The 27,768-nt window shown below is 51.2% G+C and overlaps 1 protein-coding gene across 1 annotated transcript in view; it reads left to right on the forward strand.

The window, feature by feature from the left end:
- The first annotated feature begins 614 nt into the window (after positions 1-614).
- The window catches only part of LOC128833550 (vesicular inhibitory amino acid transporter-like), a 48,401-nt gene continuing 21,247 nt past the window's right edge, over positions 615-27,768 (forward strand). Inside the window, exon 1 of the mRNA XM_054021504.1 lies at positions 615-683. Coding sequence (XP_053877479.1) covers positions 615-683 — 69 coding nt within the window. The remainder of the gene's footprint in view (positions 684-27,768) is intronic.

Consider the following 27,768-nt stretch of genomic DNA (forward strand, 5'->3'; position numbering starts at 1 on the left):
TTTTTTGTAGGAATATTTACTTATATTGAAAAACATGCTTGCATAATTTCCAGGAACAGATTCTTGCAACCACTTGTAGCTTCTTCACGAGTGACTGATCTATGTACTTACCATAAGTAAAAGGATTTGAATTGTAAATTTCAGCTTGCAGGCTACTAAACCTCATTGACTCTAGCAACACCTTGAAGACCCTGGGGATATTCCTTTAGTTTGGCATTTGAAACTGACACAAATAAAAGACTGAAGGCCAACAGACCTCATAAATCGTAGCTACAGTGTCAATGCCAATCTAACAAAGGGACTAATAACACACAACTACTGCAAAAAATAAAGACAGCCAGGAAAAGATTTTATTTTAATAGCTGATATTCAGGATGGCTTACCTGAAGCAGACTCTTTCATCTCTTCCCCATTGCTTTAGGGGTACACAGTCCCTATTTTTCAGGCTGGTGAAATGGGAAGGTTGCCTAGATGCTGATGAAGAAAACGTGAATTTTGCCAGAAGGGATGAGCTTAACCAGACCCACAGCGAGGAAAAAGAGGAACAAGATGCCACCATGACCCTTGAGTTTAATGTCTCCCACCAGGATCCAGGATATCAATCCAAGGCTCAAATGCAAGGTGCCCAGATCAAACTGATCACCACTTGGGAAGCTGGATGGAATGTTACCAATGCCATTCAGGTAAAATGCTTACCTATTTACATTACTCATAATTTTAAACACTTAGTCTGTTTTGTTTTGCTTTAACTATATCATCATATCACAACACTCAGAAGGTTTTTGATTTCACCTCAGATGGTGGATTAATTTATTACTGACATATTTAAACTTTTTTTACATGAAACTCACACTTTAAAAACAGGGAACAAAGGTCAAAAGGGAGTCGTGGGGGAAATAGGGACATTATCAAAAGAGAGAAAGATTCTGAAAATAATTAAACTAAGGGAAAATAAAGAGATGCTAACTGCTTCTGTAGGTTTGGAATTGCCTTTCCATGTGTACATTTGTATTCAGAGAAAATCACCAAGTTAAAGAAGGTGGAGATAAATCGGAGATACAATATGTAAATATCTCACAAAACCAGAGACAATGTATTTAAGACCAGTTTCATCCCAGGTCTAACTTAACTGATGACTATGAATTTGGACCAAAGAGAATAATAATAATAATAATAATAATAATAAAATAACTTTTTATTTGACATCAAATTTAAACTTGGTTCCATAATTTTCTTGATGGAAAAAGTGTTTTTTTCATATCTATAAGTTTAGCTTAACATTGTTTTAAAAACTGCTTTTTCTCTCCCACCTCCTTTTCATTTGCGACATCATACAGTAGGAACAAACAAATGTCTACAGACATATTTCACATTTAGCATTGTTTATACACTAATCAGTAGCTCACTTGCAAATTTTCATGACACCCTAAATATGAAAAGAAAAGAAAAAAAAAAAGGTCTTCCACTGTTGTTTGAGAGTTTGATAACTTTAATGGACATTTTCCTGTTCATCCTCTTCTAACCCCCCAATCTTTTTGAGGGGGAAAAACCCCAAAACATTGTCTATGTCTCAATGAAGTTTCCATGCTATATCTAATTTAAAATGAATACAAATACAATACAATTTAAGTCAAAGTAACATATCATATTCTAAATATGTTTAACTAAGAACATAGACTTGCAATCCTAATACAAAAATGGAAATACATTTTGGTGACAAGTCAGTTCTTGCAGACTCTCAGCATGGTCTGTCAATCAGCACAATGGGCTGGGGGTGAAATCCTGGCCCCAGCACAGTCAATGGGAGTTTTGTCATTGACTTTAATGAAACCATTTCACTTTCGAAATCAAGGGACTTTGTTTCTAGACCCAGTTTTATCAATGCCTTGTAGTGTGACCTTTGGCGAGTCACTTAACTTCTCTTTGTCATTGTTTCCACATCTGAAAAATGTAGGTAATAATATCAGTCGCTCAAAGTGGTTTAAGACTCCTGGATCTATTTAAATACAATATTATATTACATATTATTAATTATTATAGATTCCAGTATAGAACTAGATATTTAGCAATATGGTAGCAATACTACTTACATATGGCAGATTATTAAAAGATTTTTTTTTAAAAGGACAAAGTAGCTAATCAGTTCAGGAAGAAGGGCTTCATTCAGGGTCTAGCTACACTGCAGTAAATACCTGTGGGTGGCCCAGGTCAGCTCACTCAGACTTGTGGATGGCAGGCCGGGGTAGGAGGGCTGTTCGGGCTGTAAGGCAATATAATTGCAGTGTAGACATTTGGGCTTCGGCTGGTGCCCAGCTCTGAGACCCCACGAGGCAGGAGAGTCCCACATCTAGGTTCCAGCAGAAGTCTGAACATTTATATTGCAATTTTATAACCCCACAGCCCAAGCTCTGCAAGTCTGAGTCAGCTGACCCAGATGAGCTGTGGGTGTTTTGTTGCAGTATAGATATACCCTTAGTGTCTGCAGCTTTGAACCCTGCTACTTAATCTTGCTTGGTCCAGTATTTTAAAACAGAACACAACAGCAACAGGGGGCAAGCTACAGTTTTTCAGTGTTTTGTTTATGGGGGAGCATGAAGGTGGCAAAGTGGGGAATAATTATTTATTTACTAATACGGTTGGAGTTTTCTAATGGATATATTGTATGTGGGTAAGTGCAACAGAGCAGGTGTGCAATACATTTTGTGTTTTCTTTTACTTCTCTGAAGTATGGAAAAAACCCTTTATGTCTGGTTAGGGGAATACTATAAAATAGGTATCTAAGGCAGAAAAAAATATTGAGTTGGCACAGATCACTGAACATATAAGAATTTGAGAGAATTTCTATGCAAACCTTACAAGAGAAAAATCAGGAGTTATGAACAGATTGATTAAAGCAATCAGAATGCTCTTGACAGGTGGAAACAAGCTCTGTTAAAATGGGAATGACAGTTGTTTTTGCCTTACCCAGAGGAAAGGGCAACAGTGTTTTGCATGGCAATTAGAGATAAATGTTTAAGTTGAATTTGAAAACACTCTAAGCAGTTATTTCAGTGCACACAATTAATCCACGAATGAAATTATATTATAATCTGGAATTATTTTAAGGATAAGTAACTTTTTGGTCATTATGAAATTCAATAAAGGAGGCTTTTTTAGATTGTCTGCTTATTAAATAGTACTTATTTGCATTGGAAATGTTTAAGTTTTTTCCTTCAACTGAAGAATGTGAAATTTTGATGACAGCATTGTTTATGTAAATTATTGTTTCAGACATTTAAAGTTTCCAAGGAAACATGTTTAATATTCTTCCACTGTACATGCAAATGAAAACCTGTGTGCAGTTAAAACTACCTTTAAGAAAAGACATAACCCAAAATTATAAGATAAAAGGATGAAGAAAAGTATACTCTGACAGAGAGATTCAAGTTATACTTCTAGCTAGCAATAAAATAGCAAACTTTTACACTGGTTTTCGCAGTAGTCTAGATTCTAACAATATGGTAGGACCAAAGTAGTCTTTACATACCAACAACACGGAAGAGGAGTGTATTCAGAAGAGATGACATGGTGCGCCAAAGAAAAAGAATGTCAAAATAAAAGTCCCACTAAGCCTACTGTGTCCTGAAGTGGTGCAAGCGGCCAGAAAACAGCTATTAGGAAGATGTAAAATAAAGTATCCCATCACTACTTTAATTTATAACCCATTTGAGATGGACTTCCCCAAAACTCTCAGCAGCACACACAAAGCTCAGGGCTGCAGAAAACTCATCTGTCCTACCAAAGAGTTTCAAAGTGCTTTCAATAGTGTGAAACTCATTCCTTTTTACATTTAAAATATAGTTGGGATGGGTTCCACCTGGAACTGGGGTATCACTGAGACCTCTGACCCACCAGCCAGGGCTCCCTCTCACATGGTGTTGCCATGACAAGTTGCAAAGCCCTCCAAGCTTGCACTTTCACCAGCATTCACACAGATAGGGACACACCAAGATGCAGTCACTTGTAGGCTCTCTAAGCACCAGCCTCGGACCAGTGTTCCCTCTAATTTTTCCCACCAATGTGTGGAATGCATTTTGTTATGTTCACCAATATGGAGGTGATGTAAGCATAACAAAATTCATATAGCAGGTTGGGGCTGAGGGGTTCAGAGTGTTGGAGGGGGCTCAGGGCTGGGGGCAGAGTGTTGGGGTGCAGGGGTACAGGCTCTGGGGTGGAGCTGGGGATGAGGGGCTCAGGGCTGCTGAAGAGGGTTGAAGTTCAGGGGAGGTGAGCTCTGGCTGGGGATGTGGGCTCTGGGGTGGGGCCAGGGATGAGGGGCTCAAGGCTGGGGCAGAGGGTTGGGGTTTGGGGAGGTAAAGGTGCCATCTGGAGGTGCGGGCCCTAGGGTGGGGCTGAGGAGTTTGGGGTACAGTTGGGCTCCCCAGGGCTATGGTGGGGAGAGAGGACTCCCCCCAGCCCTCTCTCCCTGCAGCAGCACCTGGGCTGGGGGGGAGGGCACCTGTCCCCTGGCAGGTTCAGGGCCGGGCTGGGTCAGGGCCAGGGGAAGGATGCCTGTCCCCCAGCCACAGCAGGTTCAGGGTCAGGCTGGGTCGGGGCTAGGGGAGGGGTGCCTATCCCCAGTCGTGGCAGGTCTGAGACTGGGCTGGGTCAGGGGCAGGGGAGGGGCACCACAGGCATCTCTCCCCGCCGCAGCCCTGAGCGCCTGCATGGCACTTTATAGGCAACTGCACAGCTGCGCGGCCATGCAGCTTAGACGGAACTTAGCCTAGGACCCCAGAGCAGTACCATCCTTCCCTGGTCAAATCTGGCCAGTATATGGGTTTAAACCCAGTCCGCCTCTCCCTCAATGTGAAGAGGACCATACACACTAGTGGTAACCAAGCTGAGATTTTTCCTAGACAGCTTAGTCAAATGCACAGTGGTTTGGATTAAAATATAAAATAAGTTTATTAACTAGAAACTGATATATTTTAAGTGATTATAAGTGATAGCAAACAGATCAAAGCAGATTACCTAGTAAATAAACAAAACCACAAACTGAGCTTAACATACTAGATAGGTAGGATATGAATTAGCAAATCCTCACCCTGAGTGATAAACAGACTGGCAGATTCTTAAGGCACAAGCTGCCTTGGCTTTGCAGCTTGGGTTTCCCAGGTTTTCATACAGAGACTAGAATCCCTTTAGCCTGGGAACATCACTTCCCCCCGTTCAGTCTTTATTCCTCAGGTGTTTCCAGGTGTGTTGTTGTAGGGAGAGCGAGTTCCCCTTATGCTGTCCTTTTCCCCCTTTTATATTTTTTCCCACTTACTGGAAAACTCTTTTGCTGTGACCTGGGTCAAACAGCTCCCATTGTGTAGTGCTATCTCTGAGAGATTTCTATTGTACACAGTTCCTGGGGTAATACTTATGCTGGTGTGCATTTCCTCAGTAAGCCATTAACATTGTTTGGTTTTTTTACTGTTGTACCTGAAAGGCTGCTTGTGAGTGTTTTCAACCTCACAACATGTTTCAGTAACACATACATAGCCATAACTTCATATACAACAATAGCACATACAGACCAACAAGATATTAATGTTTAGCAGATCAATACTTTTAGAATGATATCTCACAAGGCATACTTTGTGCAAAACATATCCTAATTACATGAGAGTGGTGAATATTGGGGCACCTGTGTGTCACAATAGTGTAATGTATAAATGTTCAATTACTGAAAATATATTAAGCCTCTATTCATTGCCAGAACCTTACCTCATGTAAAGTAGCAGAACTTCATTGAGTTCAATGGATCTCTGCTGATTGACAGCAGCTGAAGACCTTATTCTATATGTTTTGTAAAATGTATTGATATTATATACCTGTCTCATATAACAATACATTCCAATAGACCCAGTATTAAATTTTATTACATTTGTGGATAATGATACCATAGTCAGAGTATCAATTTTATATTTTTATATCTGGTTTACATATGCATTTGAACTTGTGGCTATAAATCAGGGGTTTTCAAACTGGGGGTCATGACCTCTCAGAGGGTCATGAGGTTATTACATGTGGTATTGTGAGCTGTCAGCCTCCACCCCAAACCCCGCTTCGCCTCCTGCCTTTATAGTAATGTTAAATATTAAAAAGTGTTTTTAATTTATGATGGGGGGGGGTCGGACTCAGGCGCTTGCTGTCTGAAAGGAGGCACGAGTACAATAGTTTGAGAACCGCTGCTATAAATGATTCATACAGTTACAACATATATGGCATACTATCTTGTATATATAACAAAAGGAATTCATTGATCCAATTTTAATATTTAATGTTCTCATTGATGAGAATATAGTTTCCATATAGGGGTATATGATGATAAATTTTTATCTGTGACCTTTTATGGTGTTCACCTGAGTAGTTGATATTTCTCTTTCTTCCATGGTTTCAGCTGCTTTCATCACACTAGTGATAAGGTTAAATCCTTAGAGACACTGAACACCACAAATGGAATGTGCAGAGGACCTGCACCTCCAAGGACCAGGGATCAGGTTTGCACAGACATTCAGGCCCACTAGGGCTTGTCAGGTGTCCAGTTTTCAACTGGAACACCTGGTCAAAAAGTGACCCTGGCAGCTCCAACCAGGGCATTAAATGCTGACCAGGGCATTAAAAGTCCAGTTGGCGCGGGGCTGGCAGGCTCCCTACCCGGCTCTGCGCGGCTCCTGGGAAGGAGCCGTCATGTCCCTCTGGCTCATAGGCATAGGTGGCTCTACGTGCTGCCCCCGCCCCAAGCACCAGCTCTGCAGCTCCTATTGGCCAGGAACCATGCCCAGTAAGTGCCACTCAAAGCCTGTGACGCTCACCCGCTTCCGCACTTCAACCCCCTACCCCATCCCTGAGCCCCTTCCTGCATCCCAAACCCCTCATTCCTAGACCCATCACAGAGCCTGCACCCCGACCCCAGAGCCCTTCCTCCCCCATTACCCACCCCCTGCCCCAGCCCTGAGCCCCCTCCCCCACCCTGAACCCCTCATTTCTGACCCCACCAGGAGCCTGCACCCCCAACCCAGAGCCTGTACCCCCTCCCACACCCCAACCCCTTTCCTCAGCCCAGAGCCCCCTCCCACACTCCAAACCCCTCAGCCCTAGCCCCACCCCCAACCAGAGCCCTCACCCCCCTCACACAACCCAATCCCCTGCCCCAGCCTGGTGAAAATGAGCAAGTGAGTGAGGGTGGGGAAAAGCAAGAGACAGAGGGATGGGAGATGGAGTGAGTGAAGGGTGGGGCCTCGGAGAAGAGATGGGGAAGGGGTGGGGCCTCTAGGAAGGGTTGGGGCAAGGGTGTTCAATTTTCTGAGATCAGAAAGTTGGCAACCCTAAAGCCCACAGGGTGCCTATCTGCATTTTTAACTGCCTTTTAAATCTGTCCCCAGGTTCTTAATTGCACCACAGAATCCCAACATGGATTTTCATCCTTAAATTCAAGTAGTTTACACACCTGGGCTTAATTTATACCCTTTAGAACTCCACTGTAGAGCTTGGCCCAAATTATTCATTTTCCATATTCAAAGTTCAAGAACAAGGGCCCACTCCAGTATTTCTGACCAGAGCAGTAAGTAAAGCCACTGCAGCGTTTGGGCTACACACTGGAATTAGAGTAAGTCATACTTTGAAAGAACTTATGGAAGCCTGAGCAACAAAGATACAACAGCATTTCCCATCATGGGCTGGTTTTGAGAATTCAAATGGAGAGGCCTGCTGCCACTGTCTCTGACTCTTAGCAGACTCTGCAGTCTCTCTCTTTGCAACTTCCTGCAGCTCTTTACAGGAGAATCAGCTCTTCCATACCCAGCTCATACTGCTAAATAATTGCCACACTCCATTAGGTGTGCCAGGCAGGGCTAATTGTACAGGGATGGTCAGTTCCAGGCTTCCAAGCCTTAAAGGGGCAAGCCCACCATTACATACCTTCTATTAGGGCAAGGATTCTGGACATCGCCTGTTGCTTCATGGAGCATTTTATTTCAGGTTAGACCCTGGTGTAATTTTTTTGGGCCTGACCACTAAGCCTGCCCAGGAATGCAGCAAAAAGGGGCTGGAGCCAGGATATATATTCTCACTACCCAGTGCCTTTTTTCCCTAGCACAGTCAAGAGCACTTTGCTCCTGCAGCTATGGAATTGTGTTTACTGTTCAGAAATGTGCAGCATCCCTATTTTAGGGACTGTCGAGTAGCCATTCCTATAAACCTTGACACCTGGGGACAAATTCTGTTTATACTTTGTCAGCTGCAACCATTAAAAATATTATGAAGTCAGGGCTGCTAAAGATTGAAAGATGACACATTTAAAGTTGCTGATCACTTCTGGAAAATGACTATCTAGATTAGATTGTTCTAATGGGTATTAAATTTCTATGGCTATGTCTACACAGTAATGTAAGCCGAAAGTTAGTGGGACTCAAGTCAGCCAGGGAACCCTGGGCTTGAATGTCTACATTGCATGTTAATCCTCAGTTAAGAATTTTCTGACCCATGCTTGAACCTAGGGCTCTGGCATCCACATCGCAGTGTGCAGATCCAAGTCAAAGTAAATATATCCCAAAATGCCTACCTCCCCCCGAGGGTGATCAACCATCCCTAATAGGGTGGGAAAGTCCTGAAATGTACATTTCAAGTCCTTGTCCTGGACTGAATGACTCTGGGACAGCATTTGTCCCAGATTCCCTATAGCGCTGCTCCACACCTGTCCAAGGCTCAGGGGCAGCACCAGCCTCTTCCCGTTGGGAGGAGCTGAGATGGGCCTTAGCCAGCCTCACCATGAGGCCCCACCCCTTTCTCCTCTTCTTCCCCCCGAGCCTGTCCCTGGCCAGGCCAGAAGCCAGAACCAGGCAGTAGTAAGAGCCACCCAGAGAGCCTCGGCTGTGCTGAGCTGGGAGCTCTGCCTATGCCCCTTCCTGCAGGGCCGCTGCTTGGTCCTGCTCCACTCTGTCCCTTGCTCCCAAGCCCCACTTGCTCTCCTTGGGGCTGCCTGTGCAGGGATGCCCAGGCTGCATGCACTGTGTGGGTGGCGAGTGCATGCAACCGCCCACCTGGCAACTTTGCTCCCTGCTCTGCGCAAGCTCCATGCATCAGCAAAGGAGAGTCGAAGCCACCACTGCAAGAGGAGCAGGCAGAGGGAGGGCATGTGACCAGACAGTAATGGCACTTCTGGCCATGGTGCTGACTGCCTGCAGCTAGGGTGACCAGGCAGCAAGTGTAAAAAATTGGGACTGGGGTGGAGGGTAATAGGAGCCTATATAAGAAAAACTCCCCAAAATCGGGACTGTCCCTATAAAATTGGACATCTGGTCACCCTACCTGCAGCACTGCTTCTCTACCACCAGGAACTCTGGGATACAGCCGGAGGACTTCTGGGACCAGAGTCAAGCCGGGGCCACATGCACACAGGAAACCAATAGGGCTCAGACCCTAGGTCCAAGTTTAACACGAGCTCATACACTCGAATCCTGCAGAATCTTGGGACTTTGGGTCTGAGCCCTAGATTGGCACATTTGCAGTGTGGACGCAAGGGGAGTTTGGCTTGAGCCTGGGCTCAGATCTGCAGGGCTGTGCAGACATATCTTATGTGGAAGATTGTGTGACTGTTTTTCAGATGCCCATCATATAAGGGATCTGGATGACTGAGCAGAGAAAGAAATCAAGAAAGAATTGTATTAGCACATACTGGTGTAATTGTTAGAAGTACGGAACTTTTAGGATGTGACACATCAGGGCTCTGCAGCTCCTATCAGTTTTGCCAACATAAAGGCATTGTAAAGTAGCTGTAAGGATTCCACAAATAATTCCCCCAACATAGAGGCAGTCCCTGGTAGATGTAGTGGGTGTAGACAGCTCTATGCCACCCCACAGATGCCACCAGTTCAGGGGGCATGAGTATTGTCAGGGGAAGGAGTTTTGCCAGGGTATTCCAATGCTCTGGCTATTTCCAGCCACTAGAATCACCCATAAAAGCCTCTATGCAGTCCTCAGGATTGTGCTACCCTGTACCATAGGCCAACTCCACTATATTCTAATATGCAAATAGGAAAGTTACATAACCCCTCCCCAATTATGTTCAGGGTTTGGCTTAAACCTAACCATTCCATTGGTAACTCAAGTTGTTTTGGCTATGTAGTTTAAGTCAGTTATCAGAGGTCTGAGAAATATTGTATATAAGTACATTGAATTTAAAATGCAGGCTCAGTTTTAAATTTGTATATCTTTATTGTTGATTTAAGACAGATCCTTTATTTTTAATGTATAAAATGTGAATAAAACTATCTCATGTTACATCTTTTTGATAGCAGTAGCTGGAAGCAGTGTTATGATGAGGGGCTTGTTGGTGTTTCCATCAGAAATACCATCTTTATAACATCATCTTTCTTCTTAGAGTATGTGCAATGTGCCTCAGGCGGCATGTGCCCAGGATTCATCACCAAATTTGATCCACTGGTTGGATCATTAGCTTTCCTGGTCCAGGCTGGGTATGGACAGGGAATGCAACGTGAGTGCTGATCCACGCCCCCCCCCTCCCCCCCCCCACATTATCTTTAAAATTAAGGATCTGAGTTTTAGAGGTACTGAATACCCACAGTTCCCATCAACTTCAACTGAAGCATCTGCTACTCAGTTCTCCTGAAAAGCAAGCTTATGATGTGAACTTAGACTCAGAGTACTGGTTACTAGCCTTCATGTAATTGTTCTTAGTAACAGTAGCTAAAACATTGCAGTATATAGTTCCATGGCATCAAAAATCTCTTTGCAGTTTTTGATGTTTTTTGTCACGCTACAGCTAAAAAAAAGCTTGATTTTCAATAGACATTTTGCAAGTGCCTTGTGTTTCCTTTTGTTGTTTGTTTACTTTTTATTTAAAGGCTGAATAATTTAACTTTGAAAATCTACTACTGTACACAATACCTGGTGATGGGTTTTTTTTTTTAAACATTTCTTTCTAATGACTGCCAATGTGCAATCCCTTCTCAATATACATACATAAATTGTGCTAATGAGAGCTGTGTGTGTGCTCCAAGAGGAGACTATACCGCAGAATCGGTAAATAAGCATATTGTATGAAATCTCATTAATCTCACTGAGACATTTTATATTAACTGCTACATCTCAATGCTGAACTGCAGTTCTTCTGCCATGGTTCACCCTGTGATGTTTCTACACTTAAGGTGGCATGTAGAGTACATGCATTGCATGACCCCTCAGCAATATAAACAGCAGTGTAGACAGCAAGGCACTGCAAAGGGGAGTACAGAAAAAACATATCTTAAGATATGGACCTGTAGTGAGGCCGTATTGGCAAACCGGGAAGTGGGCGGGCTTAGCCGCCCACTACTAAAAGCCCCTCCCCCAGCCTAGCGGGAGGGACCACTGAACCCAGTACCAAATGATTACGTGGGACAACCAATAAAAAAACAGGGAGCAAGGTGACGGTCAAAGGTTCAAAATCAGGGAACCAAATGGGGACACCGAGCAGAGAACCCCGGACAGCGCCCACTGCTCCTCGAAGGTGGCAAGGGAGCCAGCGGACGCTGCCCAGTGAAACTCCGCACGGAGACGTGAAACCAAAGAGGTGTGAAAGTAGGCCCCACAGTCGCAAAGCACCCCCTCGTCCAACATCTTCTCCCTGGTATTATAGATGGTAAGTTTGGCCAGGGCCAGGAAGAGGTTGACGAGGAGGTCTCGCGACTTAGTGGGGCCATGGACAGGGTGTGCATAAATAAACAAGTGCGGGGAAAAATGTAGCCAGAACCTCAACAAGAGGTTCTGGAGAAGCCGGAAAAGGGGCTGCAGCCTGGCGCACTCAAGGTAAGCGTGCGCCAGGGTCTCCCTAATGCCACAAAATGGGCAGGCCTCAGGAATAGGGGTGAACCGCGCCAAGTACACGCCCGTGCTCACGGCCCCATGAAGGAGCCGCCAACCAATGTCCCCGGCGGGCCTTGGAACTAAGGTGGAATAAAGGCTGGCCCACCGGGGCTCCTCACCCTCCACAGGTAACAGATAGTCCCTCCACTTGGTGTCGGGGCGGGACACGAGGGTGAGGTGATGCAACGTGTGAAGCACGAGCGCGTACAGATAGTCCCTAGGCGCGGTTCGAAACTGGACCGGCTGCAAAGCGCGCAGCCGGCTCGGGTTATGGGAGCGGGAGAGCCGGGGGGGCTCATGGAACAGGGGCCCGAGAAGAAGGTCCGGAGGGCCCGGGGTGAGGGGTGGGCGGGGAACACCCTCCCGCAGGGCCCGCCACAGGAAGCTGAGAGCAGGAGGTGACAATGCAGCGCCCACCTCCTGGAGTACACGCAGAGGGGTCACGAGGGTGGAGAGCCCCATGCGCCGACCAAGCGCGCGGGGATCCACCCAGTCCCCTCTGGTGTAGTCCAGGAGGTCTCCGACCCTGGTGGTTTCCGCCAGGACCAACCTCCGGCTCACCGAGGGCGACTCCGCCACCTGCACACGAAGATCGGGATTGTGCAGCAGGGGCTCCGCGAGGAGATCCGCGCCCTCGGTGGCCACAATGGACCTGGTCGCCGAGAAAAGCTTCCAGGTCCGGAGAAGGTCCTGGTAGAAGACCGGCAGCTCCGAGAGGTCTCGCGGAAGACCTCTCGGATGAAGAAAAAGGAGCTGCCGGTCGTATCGGAGCCCTCGGAGGCGGCGGAGGAAGGCGTGCGCTAACGTGCTCCATGCCGGACTACCTTCACCATAAAGGAGCCTCTGCAGGGCCTGGAGGCGGAAGACATGGACCTTGCTACGAAGGCAGACCAGGCCCTGTCCCCCCTCCTCCAGGGGAAGACTCAGAACCCCCGCAGAGACCCAGTGCAGTCCAGGCCAGAAGAACTCCAGGGCTATCCTCTGGAGCCTGGCCAGGAGTCCCGGGGTCGGGCTCAGGGTGTTGAGCCGGTGCCAGAGCATGGACAGGACAAGCTGGTTCAGCACCAGCGCCCTCCCCCGCAGGGAGAGACACCGGAGCAGTCCCGTCCATCTCCGCAACCGCTCACGCACCCTGGCCTCCAAATCTAGCCAGTTCTCCGGCGGAGAGGGATGCGTGGCGGAAAGATAAACGCCCAGATAGAGCAGCGGGCCCGCGCTCCACCGAATGGCTTGAAGCGCGGGTGGGAGGGAGCCCGCCTGCCAACCGTCCCCGACCACCAGGCCAGAGCTCTTGGCCCAGTTGACCCGGGCGGAGGAGGCGGTCGAATAAACGGCCTGGCAGGCCTCCACCCGCACCAGATCCTCAGGGTCCTGGACCACGAGGAGCTCGTCGTCGGCGTACGCCGACAGGACCAGCCGCAGCTCCGGCTCCCGGAGCACCAACCCTGCTAACCTCCGGCGGAGGAGGCAGAGGAAGGGCTCGATCGCCAGAGCGTACAGCTGGCCCGAGAGGGGGCACCCCTGCCGTACTCCCCGCCCAAAGCTGACCGGCTCGGTCAGGGTCCAGTTGAGCCTGACCAGACACTCCGCCTCAGCGTACAGCACCTGGAGAAAGCCCACAAACTGGGGCCCGAAGCCGAATGCCCGCAGAGTGCCCAGGAGGTACCCGTGGTCCATCCTGTCGAACGCCTTCTCCTGGTCCAGAGACAGGAGGGCGAACGACAGACCATCCCTACGCCCCAGCTCTAATAGGTCCCGGACCAAGTACAGGTTGTTAAAGATGCTCCGGCCCGGGACGGCGCAGGTCTGGTCGGGGTGGACCACGTCCGCCAGCACGGACCCCAGCCGCAGCGAGATGGCCTTCGCTACGACCTTATAGTCCGTGCTGAGGAGCGAGATGGGACGCCAGTTTCGTAAATCGCGGAGGTCCCCCTTCTTCGGCAACAGGGCGAGCACTGCTCGCCTGCACGAGAGAGGGAGGACCCTGCTCTGCAAGGACTCGGCCCAGACGGTGACGAGGTCTGGGCCGAGGACGTCCCAGAACACGCGGTAAAACTCCACGGTCAGCCCGTCCATGCCTAGAGATTTGTTAGTGGGCATGAGCCGGAGGGCCGCCGAGAACTCAGCCAGAGAAAGAGGCAGCTCCAGCCGGTCTCGGCCGCCCGCGCTGACCGTCGGGAGCTCGGTCCAGAGCACCCTGCAGGCCTCGGCGTCGGTCGGATCTGGGGAGAAAAGAGCGGCGTAGAAGGCCCTGGCCCTGCCACGCATCTCCTCCGGATCCGTGAGGGGGGCGCCGTCCTCCGCCAGGAGGCAGGTGACATGCTGTTTGGCCCCCCTCCGTTTCTCCAGAGCGTAGAAGAAGCGGGAGCCGTGATCCATCTCCCGAAGGAGACGGATGCGGGATCGAACAAACGCGCCCCGGGCCCGGTGGTCTTCCAGGGCCCGGAGCTCCTCCCGCTTCTCCCGGTACGCCGCGCGGAGGGGTGGATCCTCGGGGCCGGAGGCCAGATGCCTCTCCAGCTCCAAAACCTCCCGCTCCAACTGCCCTAACAACGCATCCCGCCGCCGGCTGGCGCCCCGGGTGTAGTTCTGGCAGAAGAGCCGCGCGCGGACCTTCCCCACATCCCACCACCGCCGCGCCGAGGGAAAGGCGCGTCGCTGCCCCCGCCAGGCCAGCCAGAACTCCCGGAAGGATGCCACGAAGCCCACGTCCTCCAGCAAACTATTATTAAAATGCCAATAGGCCGGCCCCGGCCGCTCGGAACTGAGAGAGGCCGTCACGGTCACCAGGTGGTGATCTGAGAACAGGGCCGGCCGGACGCTGGAGGCATGGGCCCGCGCCAGATGAAAACGGGACAAATAAATGCGGTCCAACCGGGAGTGGCGCGACCGGTCGTCCTCCACCCGGACATAGGTGAAGGTGGTGTCGTCGTCCGGGTGGTGGTCGCGCCAGACGTCCACCAGGGAGTGATGGTCTACGATCTCCCTGAGGACGCCCGCGGCTGCCTGGGAAGACTCAGGCCCGGAGCGGTCCCGGTCCTCGAGGGTGGTGTTAAAGTCCCCGCCCAGGACCAGGCACTCGCGAGAATCCAGAGTGCCGAGGAAGGCCGCCGCCCGCTGATAGAAAGGCACGCGTTCCGAGCCCGTGGTCGGGGCATAGACGTTGACCAAGTTCAGAACCAGCCCCTCCACACGGGCCCGGACGTGCAGCAGGCGGCCTGGCACGACCTCGGCGACCCCCAGCACCTCAGGCCGCAGCCCCGGGGAGAACAGGGTGGCCACTCCAGCCGAATGGGCGCTGAGGTGGCTAAAATAAACCCCGTCTCCCCACTCCAGCCGCCAGCTAGCCTCGACGGCCGGAGCCGTGTGGGTCTCCTGCAGGAAAATCACAGAGTACCCCCCCTCCCGAAGGAAGGAGAGCACCTGGCTCCTGCGGAAACCCACCCTACAGCCCCGGGTGTTCAATGACGCAAAGGTGGTAGCTGTCATACGGAGGGCTGGGGCAGATCCTCACGGGCGGAGGGATCATCGGCCCCCAGCGGGCCCCGCAAGATCCCGGTTTCGACTCCGAAGGTCAAAAGGGAGTCGCGGAATCTGCGGGCCCGCCGATAGGCCGTGATGTCCCGCCGACCGGACCCCCGCCCCTCCCCCAAAAGCGCCTTCACGGCCCGGAGGACGAGATGGAAGTCCCCCCAGCGCTGAAGGGCGAGCTGCACCTTACCCTGGGAACCACGGGAATCCGATAGAAAGAGGCTCAGCTCATCCCGCAGCGCGGAGGGGGAGGCAGCGGCCAAGCCGCCGCCATCCTCCGGCGGGGCCCCTGAAGGGTCCTCGCAGCCCACGGTGACGGACAAACAAGGGGCCGAGCTCCGGCGCTGCTGCGCTGGGCAGCCCGTCCCCATCCCCGGCAAAGGAGAGAGCGGCTGAGGGAACAACGCAGCCCCAACAGTGGCAGGAAGGGGAGACACGAAAACCGCCCCCTGAGGGTTGTCTGCAGGCAACGGAGATGCGACAACCCCGGGGGCGGCAGTAACACCAGAGGTGGCAAAAGGAGACACCTCGGGGACAGGATCTGGGGCAAGGGCGGGAGTAGGGGCGGGGCTCGAGACGGGAACAGGGACTTGGGCAGGAGAGGGGACAGGATCAGGGACGGGAACGGGAACGGGCTCCCCATCTCCCGCTGCCAAGCCGCTAGACTGCGGCTCCCCTTGGCCAAGGTCAGCATCCGAGGGGACGGAGGCAGCAGGGGCAGGGGAAGCCTCAGGGGCAGGAACGATGGAAGGGGCAGGATCGGGGATAGGAACCGGCCGCTCAGCAACGGCCGTCGCCCCGAGGGGCTCGGCGGCCGTGCACGAGATGGTAGTCGCGGCCGGGCTGGCGGGTAGGGCTAAGGGTTCTCCCAGGACTAAGTCGGGAGCGGCAGAGTGGGGCGAGGAACCGGGAGCAGGAGAAGGGGGCGGGACTAAGCCAGCACCCGGATCGGGGCCCGCTGGCAGAGGGTCGTCCTCCCCTTGGGTAACCGGGGTCAGACCCAGGGCCTCGATCTCATCGAAAATGGAGGCGAAAGCGGTCCCCTCGGCCCCGGCGACCTCCCCGCCAGTCACGGAGACAAAGGCCGCCCCGGCATCGGCGGCGGCGGCGGGGGGCACGGATGGAGCAAGGGCCGGGAGAACCGCTACGGAAGCCTCCTCAGGTGTGGGCTCAACAAAGGGGACAGAAGTTTCCCCAGCCACTGCCACGGCATCCACGGTCTCCATGGCCGGCACCTCCTGCTGGGCACCGTCCGGGGGCGCGGAAACAGAACTAACAACGTCGGCCCCCCGCGGCATCTTTCGGGGGGCCTGCTCTCCCTCCTCATCAGAGGGGAGGGAGAGAGCCCGCGACCTGCGGGCACCGCGCTTCCCCCGGACGGTCACCCAGCCCCCCGAGGTGGAAGAGGAGGTGGAGGGCCGGTCAGCAGGGGCAGGGCCAGATGGCAAGGGCGATGGCTCCGGGGCTCGGGGCGGCAGGGTCGGAGGGACAGCAGGGGCGAGGGAAACCTCCCCCTGGGGCGGGCCCTTCCCCGCGGCCGGCGGAAGCCGCCCCGCCCTCTCCTCCACATGCCCCGCCAATCCAGGGTCGGCGACGGCAAGGCCCGCCCGCCCGGCCGTCTCCGCGGCCAGAGCGGGAACCGCGGCAGAAGGAGGAGGGGCGGCGGCAGCAGCAGTGTCCGAACCGCCAGGGTTGCCGGCGATGACAGGGCCGGCACCCTCCCGGGCCCCGGGGGTCTCGGACGCCCCTCCAGGCCGGGCCAGGGGACAGTCCCTCCGGACATGCCCCGGCGCCCGGCAGAGGAAGCACCGGGCCTCCCCCGTCGAATAGTGGACCCGATAATGGACCCCCCGGTAGGGCACCAGGAAGGACCCCTCGAGCGCCACTCCGGCACCCGCCGCCGGTGGCAGCTGAAGCTGGACCTGCCGGCGGAAAGACAGGATGTGCCGGAGGGCAGGGTCCTTACAGCCCAATGAGAGAGAGCTCAGAATGGAAATGGGCTTCCCCAGGGTGGAGAGGGCCGGCAACAGGGCGGCGTTGGGGAGGTAGGGCGGGACGGAGGTCAAGAGCACCCGTACGCCCAGGTCCTCCAGGGGTTCCAAGGGCACAAACACGCCTCCCACCGCCAGGCCTCGTTCCACCGCCTCCTGCGCAGCGGCCACCGACGCCAGGAAGAACACGGCCTTCCCGTACATCTTGGAGGCCGCCACGATGGCCGTAGGCCCCACCACCCTCGCCAAGGCCCGCACATAGGTCTCAATGTGGGGCGAGGCAGGCACCAAATGGCAACGGACGCCATGCCTCCTAGTCAGCGAGGGGAAGGGGCCGTGGTCACCAGGGACAGGCCCAAAGGCGGCGGTCGGGGCGGACGACGGGGCGGCACGCAAAGAGGCGGCGGCCACCTGGGCGTATGCTCTGGGGGCCGGAGGTGGAGCGCCACCAGAGCTGGTGGAAGGGACGGCAGGAGAGGGAGGGGCCGCGGCCGGTGTTGGGGCCGCAGCGGGGACCGTAGCCCTGCCCGCAGGAGGTCTGGCTCCACGGGCGGGGCCCTTGCCCTTCTTCCTCCCTTGGCCCTTCCTGCCGGTGGAGGGGGCAGCCGTGGCAGCGGCGGTATCCGGGACAGGGCCAGCCGAGGGGCCGGCCACTGGGGTGGGCGGGGACGACGGGGCAGGGGCAGGGGCAGGGGCAGAGTCCCCCGCCATCACAACCTGCAGCCGCTCCTCCCCTCTAGGCAAAAGACAACACAAAGGGGGGGGGGTGAACAGTGCAAAAGGGGAGGGGGCAACAAAACGGGGGCACAAGCGCGCGCGGGGGGGGCGAAAGGGGGGGTGCACCGGAGCAGCGGCTCGGAAACAGAATGGAATGTCCAGCCAGCTGCAGCCCAAGGACAAGGAGGGGTAGGAGGAAAAACTCCAGCCAGCCGCAGCCCAAGGACAGGGCCGGGAACACAGCCAGCAGGCTAGGAACCGAGGGGGGGGGAATGGGCACCAAACAAAATAAACCGAAGGGGCTCAAAAGGAGGGGGGTAGGGTAGGGCCAACTAATACAAAGGGGGCTACAGGGAGGGGACCCCACCAGCGAAACGTAGTTGGGGGGCAGGAGAAGTCCAGGGCGAAGGAAAAGGTGCACCCACAGCGTTCGCGAAGCGCAGGCTCCGCCGTTCACTGCTGCAAGTAAACAGTCCCGGACGATGGAAATGGCGGGGGGAGCAAACAGCCCTGCCGAGGGGCGAAAAGCAGGTCCAGGTGGCACGCGGGGCGGTGGAGGGGTTGTCGGCAGCTGTCGGCGGTGGGGGTGGTGGTAGAGGGGGAGTAGATGAACGAAGGGGGGGGCACCGCACCCCCCCCGCACCCCCTTCAACAGTCCGCTACGGGGGACGGGACAGCAGGATCCCAAGTCGACCTCGGAGCTTCCTGGCAAGCGACGGCTTCCAGTCCGAGGAATTACAAACGAGAGGCTCAGTACCGTCCACACTCCTAACGTGACTGGGGGCACCACCACCCCAGGAGCAAAGATGGCAAAGTCACTCAAAACACAGTCCTCAAACAACCCCCTCCACAATCTCCCGAACCAGGGACGCAGTCTCTTCGCACTCCGCGACGGAGGCAGCGGCTCCCACACAGGAACAGCAGCAGCAGCGAGCGGCAGTCAGCCGGCCGGGCAACCGGCCAGGCAGGCAAGCAAGCAGGCGGGTGGGCCCCCAGATGGTATCGGTGTTGGCGTTGGGGGGCCGATGCTTCTCCCTCCGGAGGCGAGGGCGAGGGGGGGGGCAGGCCGGCAAGGCCCCCCCCTCCGCACTCCTCACTCACGCACGCAGCAGCAGCAGCGGCAGCAAAAGCAGCAACAGCAGCAGCAGAAAGGGGCCAGGGAGGACGGAGGGAGAAGGGAGCACAGAAAACTCCAGCCGGCTCCCGACGGCCCCTGAGGGAGAGGAGCCTGAATTGGCACCCAAGTGGGCGGAGCCACCGCCACCTGTTCCCGCCCCCCGGAAGTCAAGGGGCGGGACAGGAAGTATAAGAGCCAGGCCCCAGCCCTCAGTTAGAGCCCAGCAGCCGGAGAGGCCAGACGTGCCGGTGCGAGCTCCGGCGAGACCAAGGCTTCCCAGAGCCAGGTACCCGGACACGGACGGACCGAGCTGCCCCAGAGCCAGATACCCAGACACCGACCGACCGGACCTCCCCAGAGCCAGGTACCCCGACGCGGATTGGCCAAGCCTTCCCCAAGCAAGGTACCCCGAGGTAGACTGGCCACCCTTGCCCCGAGCACGGTACCCCGAGGAGGGGCCCGAGCGGCCCCCTGACCGGAGACCGGAGGAGCAACCCGACCCGGACGACCCTCTGCGAAGTGAGGAACCCATGGTGTGGGACCCCGTTGCCGAGCCCAGCGGGGAGCAGGTACAAATGGAGGAGGAAATGGAAATCAGCCCGGGGGTAGCTGACCCCAGTCTAGCTACAACAGAGAGCGAACCCATGTTGGTGTGTTGCGGTCAGGACCCCACCAACACAGCGGCAGACTGACTGTCGCTCTTAGGGCCCCGGGCTGGGACACAGTGGAGTGGGTGGGCCTGTGTCCCCCCTGCCACCCCACTTAACGGGTGGCAGTCTCCCCCTCCAGCCAGCGCTCTGGCACCGCCACTGAGCTATTGCTTGCTGCCCTGAACGAGTGCTTGTTGCCCCACCCTGACTGAGGGTCTGGGGCGTCCCGAGTTTGTCCGTGCTCAGCTCCTGATACCCAGACCTGAACCCGAACCCCTGAACTATTGTTTGTTGCCCCGCCCTGACTGAGGGCCTGGGGCTACTAACCCTGCCTGGACTCAGCCTGAAGGAAGGTCCTGAGCCCCTGGACTATTGTGTGCTGCCCCGCCCTGACTGAGGGCCGGGCCTGAACCCCTGACCTTACTGCTCAGCCTGAAGGAAGGTTCTGAGCCCCCTGAACTATTGTTTGTTGCCCCGCCCTGACTGAGGGCCTGGGCCTACTAACTTTGTCTGGGCTCAGCCTGAAGGAAGGTCCTGAGCCCCCTGGACTATTGGTTGTTGCCCCGCCCTGATTGAGGGCCGGGCCTGAACCCCTGACTTTACTGCTCAGCCTGAAGGAAGGTTCTGAGCCCCCTGGACTATTGTGTGCTGCCCCGCCCTGATTGAGGGCCGGGCCTGAACTCCTGACTTTACTGCTCAGCCTGAAGGAAGGTTCTGAGCGCCCTGGACTATTGGGGGTTGCCCTCCCCTGAATAAGGGCCTGGGACGTCCTGAGTTTGTCAGGGCTCAGCTCCGGATCCACGGAGCTGAGCGCCCGAACTATTGTTTATTGCCCCGCCCTGAGCTAGCGCGGGGGCTTGACTGACTTTGTAATCCCCAGCTCCGGCAGTGAGGACCGGAGCCCGGGCCTGAGTTACTGCCGGACCCTGACGGAGAGCAGGAGCTCATTGCAGAGGCCGTGTACCTTTGGCCTAGTCCCTGCCAGAGGGGCGGAACCCTGAGACCGATCCAGGCCGTGTAGTGAGGCGGCCTGGCCCCCGACGGCCCCTGAGAGGGCCCGACCCCCGCACCGGACGTTTACAGGACCCTACACAGCTCTCTACATGCCAATGCAGTACCTCCCTACCCATCTACCCTGCTAATTCCTACAGCATAGTGTCCCACTGCCAGAGCCTTTCCCTGCTGCAGTGAAAGATTCTGACAGGGACAAAAGGGACTGCAGCATGTAGCTACACATGTATCTTTCATGTAGACAAGACCTGTGCTTGAGGATGGGAAGGAGGAGGCCATCCCAGGAGGCGTTCTTGAAGGTAGTGGACCTAATCCCAACTGCCTTGCACTCAGTAAAGTCATTTACAGTACAAACAGGCCTAATCAAGGTTTCATGGACAACAGGCAATGCCAGATTTTTGAACTTTCAAGTGCTTGACTTTGCCACTGAAAAATGTTCTTTTAATGTAGTATATTTAAGTTAAATTTCCTAGGTTTTTTAAAGGAAAGGGGTAAAAACAAGTTATTATGCAACTACAGCACCCTAAGCAGGGACTGAACCTTGAACTTGCAACACTGCAGCACAGACTGCTATTGTTTCCGCTACCATTCTGATTATAGTAGCACCCAGCAGAAGAAGGCTGTTATTCTGGGGACAAGGTGGGCTAAGCGGTGGGCTGTTGGGGCCATGTGCTGGGGGAGTGCTCATTAGTGGGAACCCAGCCTGGCTCTCTCATACCCTTCCCCTCAGAAGGCGGTGGATGCTCCTTCTCCATGTGGTGCCCTAGAATGGGAGATGGGTTGATGGGGCCTCATGCTTGGCACAGGGATCGTTTGTGGGGAGCCTAGCTCCCCATCCCGCTAAAGCTGCTCCCAGTGTCTCCTGCTGCACGAGCCTGGCCTTTAAATAGAATCTGTGGTTATTTTTGCATGATACCAAAATTATTCCGTCACCAGAAGCCAGAGCAGGGAAATTGGGAATTTATGTCTCAGGCAAACTTGAATGCAATTTCATGGGACAAATGAAAGACACATCTCTAGTCTGAAGGCTTCAAATTTGCCATATTTCAAAGGCCCACTGCAAACAATGGAGGTCTTAAAGCTTCTTTAAAAGAATGGTCACAAGAATCTTATATAATGGAAAGTTTTAGGCAACCTAAATATAGGGGTTATTACCAGCTTCTCTATGATATACATCTATACATAAGTGTGCATACAAAATGTGGGGCCCAGCTCCCTGACTCCCTCCCTACAGCACCCACCTGCAGGACAAGCAAACACTAGCAGCTAAAGGGGAACTGCAAGTGGCTCACTCAGTCTTGAGCTGCTTGTGATGGTTCACGAGATCATAAGCACTGCCAAAATTAAGTCTGAAATTATGACATTCACAATAACATTGCAAGTCTTGACAACACTGCCTTTTCTTAGTGCAGTAGAGTTCAAATTAATTTCCCGGTTCAGCTCTGTCTCTTTCTGGCCAATCTCGCTGATATCGCCTCATGAATGTCCAGACATCAATTTAAGATCAACATAGATAAAACAGTTTCTAATCTTACCCCCACCCTCAAGTCATCTCCTATATGTCCTTTCCTGATCACTGAGGATGACACCACCATCCTCCCTGGCACTTAGGCTCATAGTCGGGCATTGTCTTTAATTAGGACCTCTCTTTAGGTCCTCATATCCAGGCTGTGTAAATCTTGCTGATCCTTTCTGCACAGCATCTCTAAGTTATGGTCTTTCCTATCCATCCACACTACTAAGACTTTCATCATCTCCCATCTCAACTACTGCAACATCCTTATCTCTGGCCTTGACAAATGCAAACTTGCCCTGCTTATAACCATTCAAAATACTGCTGTAAGGATCGTTTTCCAATCTCATTGCTTTTCCTATGTGTGACCCTAACCGCATCCCAATGCAAGAGGATAAGGGGCTCATTGGTCTCTAGTGGTGACTTTCAGCTGGCCTGACCAGTTCAGTGTCCCCAATTCATTAATGTCATAAACTGTATCTGGTATGTGTCATGTAAGGTACCATTGGAAAACTAACAACACAATTAATATTCTTGCTTCAAGTGTGTACAGTAAATGCCCAAGAGACCCTACAAATATGAAGGAAACGTGGGACTAAAATGTGTTTAACAGACAAGCCTGGGGTGTAGGTAAACGGATTTCTCCAGACAGAGGACAGATGCCTCCAGGCAGGTGTGATCAGAGTTGATTGGTAATTGCATGGCAAGTGGCCATTCATTTGCATCAGAGAGGGCAGGAATAAATCAATCTGCATTATAGCAAACACCCACAGAGGAAGAACCAGCATGGAACTTCCTTCACCACCAGATTCCATGTCCCCTTCCTCACAGCTTGAATGAACTTTATTTTGAGAGGTAACCTTCAGAAGAATACCTTTCAAAGGTGCACTGGAGTATAAAAGAGAGGGGCAAAGATCCAGGAATTATTTTTCACCTAAGAAGACAAAGGAACCAAGCACTACAAACTTTGTGGGAGATCCTGACCAGAGGGGTAGTCAGTCATCTTGCTAGAAGGTGGTGTGGTAAGAACCTTACCTTGAATAAGATTGTAATTTTTTTAATTCTTCATCTCTAGAAAGTGTTTTTCACTTTTATTTGCTTGTAGCATTTCTAGCTCTATCCCTTATATTAAACTCACTTAAAATCCCCTCTCCTTTTATTTATAAACTTGTTTACTTTTAATCTAAACCAACCCAGTGCTGTGTTTGACTGAAGTGATTGTTAACTCCAGTTCAAGTGATAAGCTGCACAGTTTGTCTCTTCGGAGGAGCAACCAACCCTTATTATTCCTATGAATGGTCCAGGAGAGGGCTGGGCATTGCAGAACAATTGTGGGAAAATTCAGGACTGGGAAATGTTGGGGTCACCTTGTCAGGTGTAACCAAAGCTGGTGTATGCCAGAGTGTGGCTGGGGTATAACAAGCAGGCTGCTGGGATCAAAGTGCTGAGCCAGAGCTGCTTAACACACAGACACTCCGTGTATATTTGCCTGCTGGCTGTTGGTGTCAGGACTGGGAGCCACAGCAGCAGAGCATTTAAGGCACCCAGAGTTACAGGGCAGGAAATGACAACTCCTCACTCCTCTGGATTGCACCCTAGAACATGACACTCTCTTTGCATCCCCCCACTGGTTCCCCTTTCTTCATTGCATCAAGCATAAGCTACTTGTCTTTACTTTCAAGGCCCTTCACAGCCTATCCCCCTGGTATCTACCATCTTGCATACACTATCTAGATATTGACTCCCATCTCGATGCTGCAAACAATGCCAGCCTTCATTGCCCATTTTTTAATAAAGCGCCTTCATACTTTTTCCAATACTGCCCCTCATGCATGGGAGGAGCTCCCAACAAACATCCACAAAGCAGCTTCATTGTCCTCCTTCAAATCCCGCTTCAAAACACTCCTTTGCTATGATGCTTACAACACACTTGATAACAGCTACCAATATTGTCTCATTGTTTCCTTGTGCTCCCCCTTTGGCCTCTCAATATCCATCTGTTGTCTCTTGTCTTACACTTCAATTGTAAGATCTTTGGGGCAGTGACTGTCTTTATGTTCTGTGTTTGTGCTGCAGCTCTCACAAGGAATCCCAGTCCATGACTGGTGCTTCTAGGCTCTACCATGATACAACAAATAATAATAATCACGTTCTGAAGGCATTTTCTGTTTGTTTTTACAAAGGCTCTTCACAGAGCAAAGACCATTGTTTAAATGAGTCCCAGGGACAAATCAGTCCTGCCATTTAATCCTCTCCCTTTTTGCTACACAGGGTAGATTCTTATTGCTACTGTGACCCATTGCAGTTCATAGCTTGTTGTGAGGAGGAATGAAAGGAACTTATGTAAAGAGCATGCTACTGATCGAACAATCTTTAGAATATCTTGCTGCCAGGATGGGGATTCCCTTTTTATATGACCACATAGTCAACATGAGAAGAGGGTAGCAGATTTAGACCAAAAATAGTTAAGATAAGTAATGGCTAAAAATAGAATTGCATCTATTACTGCAATATTTTGCACCCATTTGACATTTTATTCTATAGGCATTACACCATTTAAAATTGTAAAAATCATAAACAGGACAAACTAGTGCTCATTGCACTGACAATAAATGTGCATCCAAATGAAAGCTGTATCCTATAGACAGAGTAAGCTTGGATTGAATAGATTACTCTGTCAAAGCCCCAAACTTTAAAGAGACCCTCATTTCATTACAAAGGGTTTTCCCAACATTGGAAACATTAGGACTTGGGTGCAGAAAAGTGATCCTTCACTTCCTCAACCCAAGGAAAAAGCTGATCCACATTTCCTCTGCAGAAAAACAAAAGTCACTTTAATGCCTACATTTCTCGCTGATCAGTCTCTTGTAACCTTTGTAGGAAGTTGCATAAAAATGAATTGGCACTTTTTCTCCCTCTTATTCACAGTTGGCTCCAGGCTTTTTATAGTACTATAACTGGCAAGTTTGGATTTCTGTACCTGATATTTATTTTACCTGCTTACTTTTACAGTTGTGATATTCAAGAAACTCCTCTCTTATTAAGAATGTTGTTGTCTATCTAGTTTTCTTTCAGATGAAAGCCAAAATTACAAATTACAATTACTTGTTCCTCATACGCAGTCCTCCAGCTATGCTATAAAAACACCTCAGATATGTATGTGTGCACACATGCACTTCTGCAGGACAAAAACCACATTGGTACACAACTACATTTGATTGAAGCCATAAATCTTCTTACTCTCTGAACTTTATCCTATCTGAAATCTCAGAGAACTAATCTGTTTTAATGAACAACTTTTAGACACACAATTCATTCCTCTTAAGAGAGTAAAGCTAAAGAATGTAGATGCCAGAACACAGTGATAGACAGCAGAAAGGCTAGCACTTTTACAGCCAAGAATCTTTTCCTACTCTATAGTAACACTCTCCCCTACAATTAACAAATTGTCTGTGGGAACTGGGCAGTGAACAAGGTCTTAAAATAAAGAAGGGTGACCCCTAGTGTTTGTCTAGAAATAAAGATTGATTCAAACCAACAATCTTCCCCACTACAGAAGTTGAAGTATTCAATTCTGTAAGTGACATGCACCTAAATTACTACATTATATATTCTTAGTAGAATTAGTATTAGTGCTATTATTAAAAGAATTTCCAAATGGCAAAACTTCTTCCCCACCATGCATACATGGTTAATCTACAATTCACCCCAGGTGTGTAACTCTAGCAGCAGCAGATTCACTAGAAAAGGCACAAGCTCTGCCTCAATGAGCAAATGGAGCTATTCAAGAAAATAAGAACCCCCCAAACACTGATTACACACTTTATTGAGGATGACAAATTGTACCCTAGCCTCAGCAATAGTGAGCTGTATGAAATGCACCTAAAGCTAAATGGAAGAAATCAAACCGTTTTTTCCCGACAATGTTTCTTACTTGGCAGAAACATATCCCTGTCTGCTTGGCCAGTAGCACCAGTTTTGCCATGTGGAAAATATAGCTTTTACCAAACAGCCAACTAAACATCATCTCTGGATCTAATATATACTTCACAAAAATATAAATATATGAATCCAAGTGGATGAAACAACACATATTAACTCATATCCACATTTTCTGTACATTCATTTTCTTTCAGGCAATTTCCTCTGTTGAGACATTATAGTACAAATAGATGTTTTTGTCAGCCCCCTCAGCTAGCATTTTGGTTGCTGTATGGTGCCAACTGCTACAAGAGCTGCAACCCTTTCTTTTACAAGAGAGCTGCCCTTTGTGACAAACACTTCTTTTATCATTCTGTTTTCCCCTCCAGAACATGTTTTGTTCAAGCTGGGTCCACCCTCCCATACCACTCAACAGTCCCTCATATGAAGAACATCCCTTATTTTGATACCCAAATGTACCTGTGTTCCACATGGACCAGCTGTTCTCCCTTAGATTACTGTAATCTACATATATGGATCTCAGAAATCATGAATAATTCAAATGAAATGAGAAAAAAATGTGTATGGATAAAACAAAGGATGACTCCAACATCCTTTTAACTTTTACTAATAGTCATCATGCCTCTCATTTTCAGTCTTTGCCCCACATTTGGGTTTTGGCACTGAGTGGGTATTCCCTCTCGATTTGTTTTAAAATCTCCTCAATATCTCTTCATGACCTTCCACAGCTCGGTGCTCTTCTTATGAGACTTAAGAGTTTAAAGCCTGAAAAATTACATTGCATGGGGTGTCTCATTAGGGGTCTCCATTCCCATTCTTCTTGTTTTTGCTGCCTTCAGATTTTTCCACCTTTAATGGGCAGCCACCCACCCCCAATTTGTTGGTGATCATCTCAGATTTAAAATTCAACCTAAAATATGTGCACAAAATGCAGGCATCCCTCTTTGCTGCTTGGGGAGGATTTTACCTCCCCTCTACTATCCCTTGGCTGTGAGGAGCTCCCCCCCCCCCCCTTCACACGCACACACTAACTAGGCAGGATAAGCTGTTGCACTCTTTGTATTTTCTCTCCATGGCCCCACACAGCCTCCTGTCTCCCATCTATCCCTACATTCACTTACTTCCCATATTTGCCTCAGTTTCCTACCCATCACGTTCTCCATTTCTGCTATGTCTCATTCCCCTGCTCCCCCAATCTGCCTCTTACCCTCACATTCCCCTGCATCTATCAGTTTCCCAACTACCACCCATATCCCCCTCCACTCACCTCTCTCTTCTTCCTGCTCCATCCACTTTCCCTTGATTCCTCATAATTTCCTGTCCTGTGCCTCTCCTCTCCCAGCTACACCACTCCCCCCAATCTGTTTCCTGGCACTTTCAAAGTCTCTTATCCCATGTCTG

Source organism: Malaclemys terrapin, chromosome 3 (assembly GCF_027887155.1).
Source record: "Malaclemys terrapin pileata isolate rMalTer1 chromosome 3, rMalTer1.hap1, whole genome shotgun sequence".
NCBI lineage: Eukaryota > Metazoa > Chordata > Testudines > Emydidae > Malaclemys > Malaclemys terrapin.